At 44.4% G+C, this 14,310-nt stretch overlaps 1 protein-coding gene and 1 pseudogene across 27 annotated transcripts in view; one reads left to right on the top strand and one right to left on the bottom strand.

The window, feature by feature from the left end:
• ABI3BP (ABI family member 3 binding protein) overlaps nucleotides 1–14,310 on the top strand; it is an 860,645-nt gene that overhangs the window by 699,777 nt on the left and 146,558 nt on the right. For all 27 annotated transcript variants that reach the window (XM_063953560.1, XM_063953556.1, XM_063953543.1 and 24 more), the window contains one exon: nucleotides 5,628–5,736. In XM_063953560.1, the coding sequence (XP_063809630.1) occupies nucleotides 5,628–5,736 (109 nt within the window). The remainder of the gene's footprint in view (nucleotides 1–5,627; nucleotides 5,737–14,310) is intronic.
• On the bottom strand, nucleotides 6,401–6,519 carry LOC135051509 (5S ribosomal RNA; annotated as a pseudogene).

Here is a 14,310-nt window from a genome sequence, read left to right as displayed (position 1 = left end):
CCTTTTACATATTACGGCAGTTAGAGTTCTATTTACACGTTACGGCAGGCAGAGCCTCCTTTTACATATTATGGCAGGTAGAGTTCTCTTTTACACATTACGGCAGGTAGAGTCCCTTTTACACATTACGGCAGGTAGAGTTCTCTTTTACACATTACGGCAGGTAGAGTCCCTTTTACATATTAAGGCAGGTAGAGTCTACGAGTACTGCCCTGAATCATCACCGTCTGCAGTCCCACCTGGCTAGCTGCAGAACGAGGGTTTCGATAGCGGGCCACGGCCGTTGTAAAAAATATCATCTGTCCATGGGGGTTTCTGCCTCTCAAATTAGCGCACGTTAGTCACATTACACTGCGCAGTAGTGCCTGTTAGTCACTTTACACCACACAGTAGCGCATGTTACGCACATTTCACCACACAGTAGTGCACGTTTCTCACATTACACTGCACACTAGCACTCGTTAGTCACATTACACCGCACAGTAGCGCATGTTATTCGCATTACACCACACAGTGGCACATGTTACGCACATTACTCCACACAGTAGCGTACGTTTCTCACATTACACTGCACACTAGCGCACGTTAGTCACGTTACACCGCACAGTAGCGCATGTTAGTCACATTACACCACACAGTGGCACATGTTACGCCCATTACCACACAGTAGCGCACGTTGCTCACATTACACCGCACACTAGCGCACGTTAGTCACGTTACACCGCACAGTCGCGCACGTTAGTCACATTTCACCGCACAGTAGCACACGTTAGTCACATTACACAGCACAGTGTTACCTCTTCCACGCATCACACCAGGAAGAGAGAGAGTGTGTCTGTGTGTGTGCGCAAAGCAACTATTACACTACTCACATACTTACATCCCATCTGCTCTGACACTCAGCTGCCAGCCTCTGTTCCTTGGAACTGTCCCTCTCCACACAGTACTGGAGGCGCCGTGGGGGGGGGGGGGGGGCATGGGTAGTACACTCTCTCAATGCTGCAGCTGCATGCCTGGATGCGGGGCATGAAGGAGTAAGTGGGTGGGGCTTCGGACGCCCACTCAGTGAAGGTACGGCTGGAGAGGGGGACCAGAGAGGCGGTGGAGCCTGCGGACACTATATAATGCAGGCATTGAGGCAGGACATTAGTGAGTGAGTGGGCGGGGCTTCGTCTGCCCACTCACTGTGACAAGCGGAGCAGCGGCCAGAGAGGGGGACCAGGAAGGGGACAGAGCCTGCAGACACTATAGGTGCAGGGCATAAGGAAGTGAGTGGGTGGGGCTTTGGCTGCCCACTCACTGTGACAAACGGAGCGGCGGCAGGAGAGTGGGACCATGGGGGGGTGGAGCCTATGGACAGGGCAGTTGCAGCGCTGCCCAGTGTAATGTAGTTAACTACGTGAGGTGCAAGAATGAGCTGGGCGCCCCTCACCTCAGGCAGCACTGCAGCCAGCGGCAGTGGTGTTGAAGCAGCATTCTACGATAGTAGCATCCCTGTGGGTGTTGCCAGCGGTCCTGCGCCCACAGTGCACATGCGCTGTGTGCCAGGCACCGCAAGCACACACCTAGTTACGGCGCTGTAGCTCGCATTACCAAATTACCCTTACTTACTCTGGTAGGGTGTCACATAGTCATACATAACTAAAGTTAACCGCTTCAGGAATGCTGCCACATATTTTCAAAAAGCAAATATTTATGTATACTTTTAAAAGCATTATTTTTTAACATTCTAAATTTGAAACAACATACAGGTAGGCCTTTTGAATATTTTTTAAAATCGGGGTTACAAGTAAAAAAGTTTTTATATTTAAAAAAAAATAATATATATATATATATATATATATATATATATATATATATATATATATATATATATATATATAGGTGTTACATATTAATGTATCCCTAATGAGGTTAAACAAAAATAACACTTCACACTGATTTAGGTTGTTACAGTTGAAAGGGGACATTTGTTGCTTTACTCAGCAGGAAGCCTTGGGGCTGGTGGACGGTCTGTGAGCCTAATTCAGATCTGATCGCAGGAGCAAATTTGTTAGCAAATGGGCAAAACCATGGTGGTAATTCCAAGTTGATCGCAGCAGGAAATTTTTTAGCAGTTGGGCAAAACCATGTGCACTGCAGGGGGGGGCAGATATAAAATTTGCAGAGAGAGTTAGATTTGGGTGGGTTATATTGTTTCTGTGCAGGGTAAATACTGGCTGCTTTATTTTTACACTGCAATTTAGATTGCAGATTGAACACACCCCACCCAAATCTAACTCTCTATGCACATGTTATATCTGCCCCCCCTGCAGTGCACATGGTTTTGCCCAACTGCTAAAAAATTTCCTGCTGCGATCAACTTGGAATTACCCCCCATGTGCACTGCAGGGGGGGCAGATATAACATGGGCAAGGAGAGTTAGATTTGGGTGGGATATATTGTTTCTGTGCAGTGTAAATACTGGCTGCTTTATTTTTACACTGCAATTTAGATTTCAGTTTGAACACACCCCACCCAAATCTAACTCTCTCTGCACATGTTACATCTGCCCCCCCCCCCCCCCCCTGCAGTGCACAGGGTTTTGCCCATTTGCTAACAAATTTGCTGCTGCGATCAGATCTGAATTAGGCCCCATGTCCTCAATATGCAGGCCTGAAAGTACTTTAGGGGCAAGACCTGTTTCAGCTCCTCTTCATATGGGGTAAAATTGTCAGGAGCTGTTCGGCCACCTCCTGTCCCTGAGTGCCTTGAGGTGCTCCTCTGCTAGCTTTGCTTTTGTGACCCTTTTGATTTCATTGAAACTTTTCTTGATGTTTTTCTGGTAACAGCAGTATTGGGAAATGGCATTAACCATGTCGGTCACGGACCGCTACATCTCCTCCTTCTGTACCGCAGTTATCTAGTGTGCCAGAGCACAGAGGAGACATGCAAAAACTCTGACAATAGCACGTACCAGGATGCAGTTCTCCTCGTAGCTGAAGTGAACATCACGCCCGGTCCATATTTTCCCTGGGGCAGGAGCAGCATCATCCTCAGACTCCTGTCACTCTCATTATCCTCAGGCAACTTCTCCTGCGTCTCCTGCTCCTCACTCTCATAAACCTCCATCTCTTCAGTGCTGCCATCCTCAGGTGGCTGTATAACCACCTCCTCCTTCTCCATCTTCTGCTGTCTCACTCTCCTTAAAGCCATGGTAGTGGTGCTGAATCACAAATAACGCGCTCTCTCTTTCTCTAACTCTCTCTTCTCTATCTTCTCTCTCTCTCTCACTGTAACTCTCTCTTTTCTCTCACTCTCTCAGCAAAAATCCTCCTCTCCCTCCCAAAACACCTCACTACCTATCAAAGGACAAAATGGAGGATCAGTGTTTTATATAGGGTGTGTGATGCATAAATTTAGGGGACTTTTGGGAGCCAATGGGTGACTTTCTTTCACACTCTGCAACTCACAGAATCAGTGGCGTCACAAGGCAGGTGCAGGGGGAGCGGCCTGCACCCGGGTGTGACGCCTAGAAGGGGTGACACCACACTGTGGGCTCCTCCGCAGTGACAGGAGCCGAGCGCTGCAGTGTGAAAGTCTGCTACAGCACCTGTCATAGTAGAGGAGCCGACAGTGCTGCAGACAGTCTCCGGGGGCAGCCCAGTACAGCCCAGCATCTCCAGAGCTGCTGGACACGCCCCCTGGAGGCACGACCTGCAAGACCACGCCCCCTTTCTTTGCAGCCACACCCCCTTATGCCACGATCGTGCCTCCGGCGTACTGGCATATGAAGGGTGCGCACCGGGGGTCACCACACCCCGGTGACTCCTCTGCACAGAATGAAATTCGCATTCCAGTTGGTCTAAAAACTCTTCTGGATGTGAAATCTCCCGAGAAGTTGCATGCGAGTTACATTTTTGCCTTTAATATCGCACTCGTTTACATTGTGCGAGTTGCAGGACAAACTTACACATTTAAATGAGTAAGATTGTGCAAGTTTATCCCACACAAAAAACTTGCACCCTATTACATCTCGCCATTTGTTTCAATATGTATATATCCATTAGATAAGAGCAAAGATATTTTCTTCTTAAACAGTATAAGAACACAGGTATTTGTAGCATATTGTGTGAATGGTTTTCATAATAATGTATTCTGTCAGATTTTGTATTAAATATGGAAATGTGAAAGTGGTTGATTATCCAGTTTCTTACATCTTCCCATATTTTCAGTCTATTGCCCACTATAATTTGCTGTTTTGATCCATAAACCATTGTAATGACTGATGTCATTTTGCTTTCTCTTGTAAATTTTGCTTTTCTCTGTTAGGAAGTTATTTTCAACTTGTAGTTAAGTAAATTGTTGGATATTAAGTGTAAGTATCCACTATGAACGTGTTAGGATCCTTTGTATTTTATCATCATTTCTTTCAGTATGAACAATCTACACTGATTTTTCTTATTTTCAAATTCTAAAAATTTTATTTTCTGAAATTATTTCACAAAATTGAATCATGCTGTTTGTTCGCAATGTACTGTAGATGTGGTATTTTGTTAGTTTGCTTTTAACTTATTTTATAAATGATTTAGGTACGAGAGGCGATAGCCCACCTATCAATGTAGCCATAAAAGACTTTACATATTCAACTAACAACAAACTCCACAGAGCCATTAACAGTAGAGATCATACTTGCATTGTTCATAATGTACCTATCTTTGAGTGAGATGTACTAAGCAGTGAAAAAAGTGGAGAAGTGAGCCAGTGGAGAAGTTACCCACAGCAACCAATCAGCATTGAAGTAACACTTATAATTTGCATACTATAAAATTATACCATACTTGCCTACTTATGAAAAAGCATTTCAGGGAGGCTGTAGAAGTGACACACCTATCAGCGCGGACGTGTACTGCTACATCTGAGAGGCGTGTCATACACATGACTTACATCCAAATGTAAATGAGCCCCAAAGTTAGTAAGATCTACTTGTTGAAGAAAAGAAACTGATATTTTTCAGGATTTTTTGGTGTATTGTGTTTTACAAGAGGATCTATATACTGTAAGTGGCCACAATAAACCTTATTTAAAATACATGTAGCCATAGGGATCATTGTGCCTTATAGCCAATGCAGGGAAATGGCACTGATGAGCCAATTTGAATGTATGTATCTTTGATTCCCCCACCCCCTTCAAGAATGTAACAGCTGCATAATGGGGGTGCAATCAGAGAGATTGCTGTTCTATACAGGGAGATTGCTGCTATTTCAGGGAGTCTCCTGTAAAATGCAAAAGGGTAGTCAACTATGAATTATACAGAGCAGCTGATTGGTTGCCATGGGCAACTTCTCCACTGGCTCACTTCTCCATTCTTTTCACTGCTTAGTACATCTCCCCGTTAGTCATCTTGGACTACAATAGTGGATAATGGAATTGCTGACCAGATGTGCCTTAACATCCCTAGGTCCACACAGCCCAAAAATCACCTACTTAATGTGTATGGGAGTGTTTTAGGCACTCCCAAAGCCTTGAAGCCTCAGGCGACCACCCCTGTGATTTATGATTTATATCATCTCTGACACTTACTGTACAGCTTAAACACCACAAAGTCTATATAAATATATATATATTTTCTTTTCTTCTTTATTCAGAATACAAAGTTATTTCAAAAGAAAATGGGGGACCTCCTGGAAAAGATCAGTCAATCTTAATCACGAATCAAACTCATTCTACAGTGGAAAACTTAAAGCCAAATACAAGGTAAGTACAAGGCATGGTGTAGTATAACATTACATGTCTTTGCATATAGGGGGTATACCGCACAGGAGGATATCAAAGTATAAACTGGATATTGTAATTACCAAGATACAATAATAAAGTGGGAAAAGGCAAACTTTTCCAATCAATGTTATATTTGGTGGTGCACCCTGAGTCAGTAATGAAACGTCTGGCAACAAAGGAGAAAAGAAGACTCTTTTGTGGGTGCACTCTTAAATGATTTTAAAGTATTGAGAATAAGATAGTTAAAAAAAATCATTGAATTTTTATTCGTGTCATAAGATAAAACATAAAGTAGTTGGATACATGATTGAAAAGAAGAAAAAACACACAGAATAAGTCAATAATGCCAATATATATTGGATAATAATTGTGAGCTGTCTAGGCTGAATCAAATCTACAATAAACAGTAAATCCACAAATTTAACTCCAAGATCTGCCTGCGGGAGAGGGATATGATATGAGCTGTACAAGAGTTACAATTGTTGCAATTAGTGGCAGAAGGGACAATTCTCAGTGCAGCTATCAAAAAATTATATATCAGATTGAACCTGCTGATTGTCTTGGAGGAGAAGAAAAGAGGAGAATTTGATACAAAAGATGAATCTGCTGTCAGCGTTAGACATAGAGCATGAACGCCCGAAAATTTCTACTACACCGAGTATTCATCAGAAGTCTCCTACTTGAGTACTGACTCAGCCCAACACTGATTAGCTTCCAAGATCGGTTGGGTTCGGGCGTTTCCAGTGTGGTATGATAGTAGAAAAGGTACCAATAATCTTGTGCTCTAGAATCACTGATGAGAGTTCACGAATATTCTTGGGTGACGAGAGATAGTATAGGGTCCTGGGAGGAGAGCTAAAAAGGGGGATCTGCTGCCATCGTTAGACAGGGAGAACCCTGAATCAATGGTAAGAGTCCCGAAAGATAGTGAAAGTGAGAAGAACAGAGACAGGTGGGCTGTGAGATTTTGTACAAGGGAGCATTCAATTTTGAAGGTCTCTACATGTAAATTGAAATCTGTGTACAAAATGATAATCGGATGTAGGTATCAGGTGATGATGAGGATGTCAGATACAGGTACCAAATAATCGTAAATAGGAGGAGGATTGAGGACCTCATAAGCTTCCAAAGGTACAGGTTTTTTGCAAATGAATAAACATTTATGCACAATATATTTGGTAAGATATGGATATCCAATGGTAATCTACGAGAGGGATGTACTAATAAATTATTAAATTAAAGGGGGGTAGCGAATTTCAAAGAAATATATAGCAGTAGTAGTTCTCCTCTCCTAATAAAAGACTGCGACTGTAAGGAAAGCTGTAAATACACCCCCACTGTATAAGCAGGAAAAGAAAAACAATACTGTGGCCAGAATAAATATACTGGTCATAGAGTACATATATATGCATACACACCGTTGAGCAAGTCTTACGTGACAAAATGACAATTATCCTCTCCCAATAAGGAACTGGGGTCACAAGATAATAACACTATAATTAAACCAACTATAGTAACTGGGTATTGGAATACTGTTGACAAACAATCATAATAGTGATAATGGGTGTCAGTAATACAAACACCCTTCTGGCGGTCACCAGCTGCAGCCTTAATAGGCAGATCCGTGATTGTTTTAATTGTCAGACACTAACATGAGGCGGCCAAAAATGCACCTATGCTGACTGGTTCATATATCAATACACGGGTAATGAGAACAGATATTACCCGTGACTGTGTCTGGGAGGGTCGTAAGATGCCACACAGTATAAGTGTGCTCTAGTTCGAGGGTGCTGGAAAGCCACTGTAGCGTGACTGGGTCAAGTTCGTCCGACCATCAGATGCTGCACAGCGGACGTATCCTCCGGTTCAGAAGTTGCTGTGAGGCCGCTATCCTGGATGAAGCTCAGGCGCAGGCAGACAGTTGGAGATGTGGGTAGTCCCGGACAGCCCTGGCTATCCGGGACCACCCACATCTCCAACTGTCTGCCTGAGACAGTTGTTCTCATTACCCGTGTATTGATATATGAACCAGTCAGCATAGGTGCATTTTTGGCCGCCTCATGTTAGTCAAATGAGCTGTGTTGCGGTATGATGGTATGTGCACAGTCGAACACTGCAACCTCACATCACTGAGCAGTGAATTCCTCCCAAACATTATATAAGGTGTGTATCGCGCCGACCGCCGGTCACCATACTGACGCCGGATCTCGGCATTGAGATGCCTGGCAGGGGGGCAAGTGCCACAGGTTCTAGTCCCACTCTATGGGTGTCGTGTCGAATAGTCCCTGTTAGTCAGCATGCCGACTGTCAGGATTTTGGGTGGGCGGGATGTAGGTGCCGGTATTGTGACCAGCGGTCTCCTGACCGCCGGTCACATAACTACACCCCATTATATGAGATGGAAATGGGAAAGAATGTATTAAATCAGTCCTAGGATTTTGAATAGAATTGTAAACATTTGGTGCAATGGCATTTCACATGTTACAATCTGAAGTATCAGCAGAATAGAATAACAATGGAGTTAACAGGACATATTTAAAACTAGGGCTTTAAGACTTCACATTAGTGTAAATATATTATATTGAGGCAATATATCAGGCTGTTTATAACTGCATTTCTGAAAGTTTGATTTGATTTCTTTGAATGTTTGAGTATTTGAAATTTGACAGCATTATATGTGTATCTAATGGTGTGCTTTTTTATATATAGGGCTATTCAAAAATATTGTGGGGTAGTCATAGGGAACCCATACATTGGTGATCTGTTCAGTAAATTCCAGGATATTCTTCCAGAACTGGATATGAGTGGACAGTTTCCCCAAATTTGTAAAATTGTTACTAATTTCTCAAGCACAAATTACAGTTCTGGAACAAAATATGGTGTAATTGAAAAGGAACTAGATAACATCATGTGAACATTTCATACACATTTTCTCTAATGGCTATGTTAATCAAGGATTTTCTTGTGTGTTGTCTGATGAGCGACAATCTACCTTGACTCCAATCAGGGCCAAAACTAGGATTTTCGTCACCCGGGGCAAGCCAATCGTTTGCGCCCCACCAAGAAAAAACAACAACAGTAAAACAAACTCAGTCAGACTAAAATATCAGATTACTAGGAAATTTGAAAAAAAAGGATACTATTGGACAATATTCCCCTATGTGCCTCAAATGCCCTACAGTATGCGTCACATGCCCTGCCAGCGTGTTCAACTACATGTTCCACTGTGTGTCCCCATATATTGCACTATATCATAACACTTCGTCACTGCACTACATTCCCCTATCCACTGCACTACATCACTATACTACATACCCTACACGCTGAACTATACTACATGCCCCTATGCACTGCACTACATACCCTATATGCTACACTACATCACTATACTACATCCCCTTATATGCTACACCACATCAGTGCACTACATGTCCCTATATACTGCAATACATTACTACACTACATACCCTATATGGTACACTACATCACTACACTACATCCCCCTGTAAGCTACACCAAATCCCCCCATCTGGAAGGGCAAAGTGGAGCCTGATACTGCTAACTGAGAGCACAGTGCGCTTCTATAGCTTGTACAGTGCACCGCACGCTAGTCACAGCACTGTGTGGCAAAGAAGAGAGTTTAAGACAGTAGCCGGCATAGAAGAGATCCCAGGTACTGGAGCTCACCCGCACAGTGTTAGAGCCAGCTGTGGGCAGACAGGGGGTCAAAGACATTGCCAAGGGTGCTGTCTGCTACCTCACTGGAGCAGCACAGCACTACCAGTAAAAAAACAAAAACAAAAAACCTGTTCCTCTGTAACTCCTTGGCACCCCCTCAAATCTTGCTCCCGGGGCACATGCCCCCTTAGCTCCCCCCCCCCCCCCCTAGTTACGGCCCTGCTCCAATATACTCCAAGGTTACTTTCCCAAGAAAGTATTGTCCTATACAAAAGAGAGGTTACTTCCCGACGTACGAGTATTCAAATTATGTTAAACAACATAGTCAAGATGCTTTAGTTTAAGGTTAGCTAAAATTTGTGATCTGCAAGTGCTGAAATTGAAGGGAGTATGATATTCTGTATTTCTCTGCAAATGAATTAGGAGCAAACGCACTGAATGGCCCTTAATAGCCTGCGAGTTGCAGGATTGGGTAAAATTCAGTGGCATTAGCCCATATATTTAAAGCGGCAAGAGGTTGGTTTTGCCTTTTAAATTATTGCTTCTTTAAAAATACAGGCTAACTCTCTAGAATTGCACCTGTGACATAACTTGCAGGCTGTTAAATAAGGGCCATTATGTGAAAGAGATCTTAATATAACTTATGGGGTATGCATATTTAGAAACATTCGGACTATAATTAATAAATGTCTCCTATTTTCATTAGTTTTAATTGTTAAGAGTAGCCCAAATCTCTAAGGTTATTGTAATAGTTGAAGAAGGAAATGTACCCACACCAAAAGAATAAGATTGCTGGAGGATGAAAAGTGCAGCCAAGACCCTGGAATTCTTGGGATGAAGATAGTGGTAAAAGGGTGTGGTTCCTGCGCTCTTCCAGCCTTTTCAGATAAAAGTCTCAAATCAAATGCTTTAAATTCAATGTCCAAGTGTGTACAGAGAATGGGAAAAAACAACACAATAGTGTACACTGTATATGTAATTATACTAGGAAAGTGCAGTTATGCTCACTCACTCCTTGAGTTGTACATGTCTTGGGTAATTCCTATGCACCCGGGGTACTACTGTCCAGTCCTTTAGGAGTTCCAAGTGCTCGTAGAGGGGTTCAAAAAACTTGACACTTCCGGTTGGGCACTTCCGGGTGCACCAAGTATAAATATCCCCTTTGATGTTCTTCTGACTCTACCTTGAAAAAGACACCCTGAGGTGTTGAAACATGTTGGAGGAGTGAGAAGGAGGAAGAACCACCATATACCAGCCAGACAGTTTGCAGCAGCAGTGGAAGCAATACCCGGGTTCCATCAGCATTCCCTGTTTTTGCTATGTGATTGAACATCTTCTGACATCTGGTACGGAGGCATTTCCCCTTCTTTTTAATGATGTTGTTTTAATGTGTGTTTTCCTTCTGTTTTATATGATTGCCATTTAAAGATATGAAAGATACAGTGGCGGATCCAGGGGGGGGGCACTCAGGCCCGTGCCCCCCCTGTCATTTGGGGCCCCATCCGTCCCGTCCCCCCCGCTTGTGTCACTGAGACACGCTGCCGCTCAGTCCGGCGGCAGCGTGTCTCAGCTGTCAGGAGGAGAGCGCGGCTATCTGGCGGCGTGTTGCGGACTTCAAACCAGCCGCCGGTTCGTGAGCCAATCAGAGCTTGCGGACCGGCAGCCAATCAGGAGCCGCCGGTCCGCGAGCTCTGATTGGCTCACGAACTGGCGGCTAGTTTGAAGTCCTACACGCCGCCAGACATAGCCGCGCTCTCCTCCTGACACCCTCAGAGCCAGCCGGGCAGAGAAGCAGCAGCAGCGGTAAGCAGCTGCAGAACTGCTGTGGGGGCATTTGTATACCTGGCACTGTGAGGGCAATTGTATACCTGGCACTGTGGGGGCAATTGTTTACCTGTCACTGTGAGGGCAATTGTTTACCTGGCACTGTGGGGGCATTTGTATACCTGACACTGTGGGGGCATTTTTGGATCTGGCACTGTAGGGGCATTTTTGGATCTGGCACGGTGGGGGCATTTGTGGATCTGGCACTGTGGGGGCATTTGTGGATCTGGCACTGTAGGGGCATTTGTATACCTGACACTGTGGGGGCATTTTTGGATCTGGCACTGTAGGGGCATTTTTGGATCTGGCACGGTGGGGGCATTTGTGGATCTGGCACTGTGGGGGCATTTGTGGATCTGGCACTGTGGGGGCATTTGTGGATCTGGCACTGTGGGGGCATTTGTGGATCTGGCACTGTGGGGGCAATTGTGGATCTGGCCCTGTGGGGGCAATTGTGGATTTGGCACTGCACTATTGGGGGGCATATGTCTGTGTATCATGTCGCATTTTAATTGGCCACACTCACTATATGACTGCGGGCATTACTACAGGCAACATTACTACTGGGGGCAATACGGGCATTGCATAAGGGGCACCACTACTATGGGGTCTATATAAGGGGCACTACCAGTACAGTGGACATTGCATAATGAGCGCTACAACTGTGGGCATTGTATAAGAAGCGCCACCTCACATGCACCGAAGCCGCACGCAAATGTACTTCCCCTTCCATGGTGCCCCCCCTATCATTTTCTTCTGGATCCGCCCCTGGAAAGATACCTTGATGGGAGTGCAGGCCTTTAGTTTGAAGTAAGATTATGGGGTATATTAACTAAAATTCGTATTTTTCCGAATGAGGTTAAAGTTCAAACACGAATGACATCGAAAGTGTAAATTTGCAACTTTTTGAATTTATTACGACTAATTTATTAAACTGTCGTATTCTGTATTTTCGTATTTACCGATGTCGATGTCATTCGTATTTTTTGGCAGTGTTTTACGGGAGTGAATTGTTAAACACTGACGACTTTAACACAATGAATCTCGGCCGGATCTGTGAGATCTATGCTGGGCTTCATTGTGCACCTTTCGTAAAAAATAAAACATTGTTAAAATAAAAAATAAAAAATGCGTGGGGTCCCCCCTCCTAAGCAAAACCAGCCTCGGGCTCATTGAGCCGGTCCTGGTTGAAAAAATATGGGGGGAAAAGTGACAGGGGTTCCCCCATATTTAATCAACCAGCACCGGGCTCTGCGCCTGGTCCTGGTTCCAAAAATACGGGGGACAAAAAGCGTAGGAGTCCCCCGTATTTCTGAAACCAGCACCGGGCTCCACTAGCCAGATACATAATGCCACAGCCGGGGGACACTTTTATATTGGTCTCTGCGGCCCTGGCATTACATACCCAACTAGTCACCCCTGGCCGGGGTACCCTGGAGGAGTGGGAACCCCTTAAATCAAGAGGTCCCCCCCCCATCCAGCCACCCAAGGGCCAGGGGTGAAGCCCGAGGCTGTCCCCCTCATCCAAGGGCGGCAGATGGGGGGCTGATGGCCTTTTTGACAAAATGTGAATATTGTTTTTAGTAGCAGTACTACAAGTCCCAGCAAGCCTCCCCCGCAAGCTGGTACTTGGAGAACCACAAGTACCAGCATGCGGAGCAAAACCGGGCCCGCTGGTACCTGTAGTACTACTACTAAAAAAATACCCCAATAAAAACAGGAGACACACACCTTGAAAGTAAAAGTTTATTACATATATCCACACCACCAAACATACATACTTACCTATGTTCACACGAGGGTCGGTCCTCTTCTCCATGTAGAATCCATGGGGTACCTGTAGGAAAAATTATACTCACATAATCAAGTGTAGATCGGTCCTCTTCTGTTCTATTTGTAATCCACGTACTTTGCAAAATAAAAAAACGGACACCCGACCACGCACTGAAAGGGGCCCCATGTTTTCACATGGGACCCCTTTCCCCGACTGCCAGGAACCCCCCCGACTTCTGTCTAAGAGGGTTCCTTCAGCCAATCAGGGAGCGCCACGTCGTGGCACCCTCCTGATTGGCTGTGTGCTCCTGTAGTGTCTGTCAGGCAGCACACGGCAGTGATACAATGTAGCGCCTATGCGCTCCATTGTAACCAATGGTGGGAACTTTGTGGTCAGCGGTTGACCGAAAGTAACCTCACTTTTTCCCCCATATTTTTTCAACCAGGACCGGCTCAATGAGCCAGAGGCTGGTTTTGCTTAGGAGGGGGGACCCTACGCATTTTTTTCCTAAAAATGTAACACTTTCCCACCCCTTCCCACTGATAAACATGCACGGATCTCATGGATCCGTGCATGCCTATCAGAACACGGTAAAAAAAAAGCAGGTCTGTTTTATTTTAGCACTTTTTTACGATTTGTATTTTTTCACGGCAGTGTTTGGCTATTGCCGGCAGTGTTTGTGAATTACACTTTTTAGTAAATGACCGAGTTCTACCAAATTTCAGGCGTATTTGACCGATGGTGTATTCATTCGTAATTTTTTTCTTTGAGTTCCAAAAAAATACGAATGCCCTCATCACTGCCGTGATTTGAGTTTAGTAAATTCCCGAGATGACACTTTGAAGAAAAAACACCATCTCGGTCAAAATCGGGACCTTAGTAAATATGCCCCCATGTTTAAGCTATAATTCTGTTGTATGCACATTGGGGTACGTTTTCCACCACTGGGATTCTGGAAAAAGATACCTTGCTAGGAAAGCACAACATTCACTGCATATAAGCACAAAAGTGAGCATCTATCTCTTACACTGAGGGTGTTAGAGATTTAACATCTGCTTTGTCTACAAACTCTACGAGTGTGGAAAGAGAGTTATAGCAAATTATATTTGTAACTGACGAATTGTTATATGTTATTTCTTTTTATGTAAAACCTAATTGGGAGCATCGGGGCCCATCATCCATAAAGAAAATTACTGTTAGCAACAACAAGGCCGCTGAAGTTGGGACAAGCTTGGCGCAGAAATTACCCTTCTATATGTCTCCATTGTGTGTACCAT

This window comes from Pseudophryne corroboree, chromosome 2, assembly GCF_028390025.1.
Source record: "Pseudophryne corroboree isolate aPseCor3 chromosome 2, aPseCor3.hap2, whole genome shotgun sequence".
In the NCBI taxonomy this organism is placed as follows: domain Eukaryota; kingdom Metazoa; phylum Chordata; class Amphibia; order Anura; family Myobatrachidae; genus Pseudophryne; species Pseudophryne corroboree.
The sequence above is the reverse complement of the archived record's forward strand: the minus strand, read 5'-3'. Positions and strand labels throughout refer to the sequence as shown.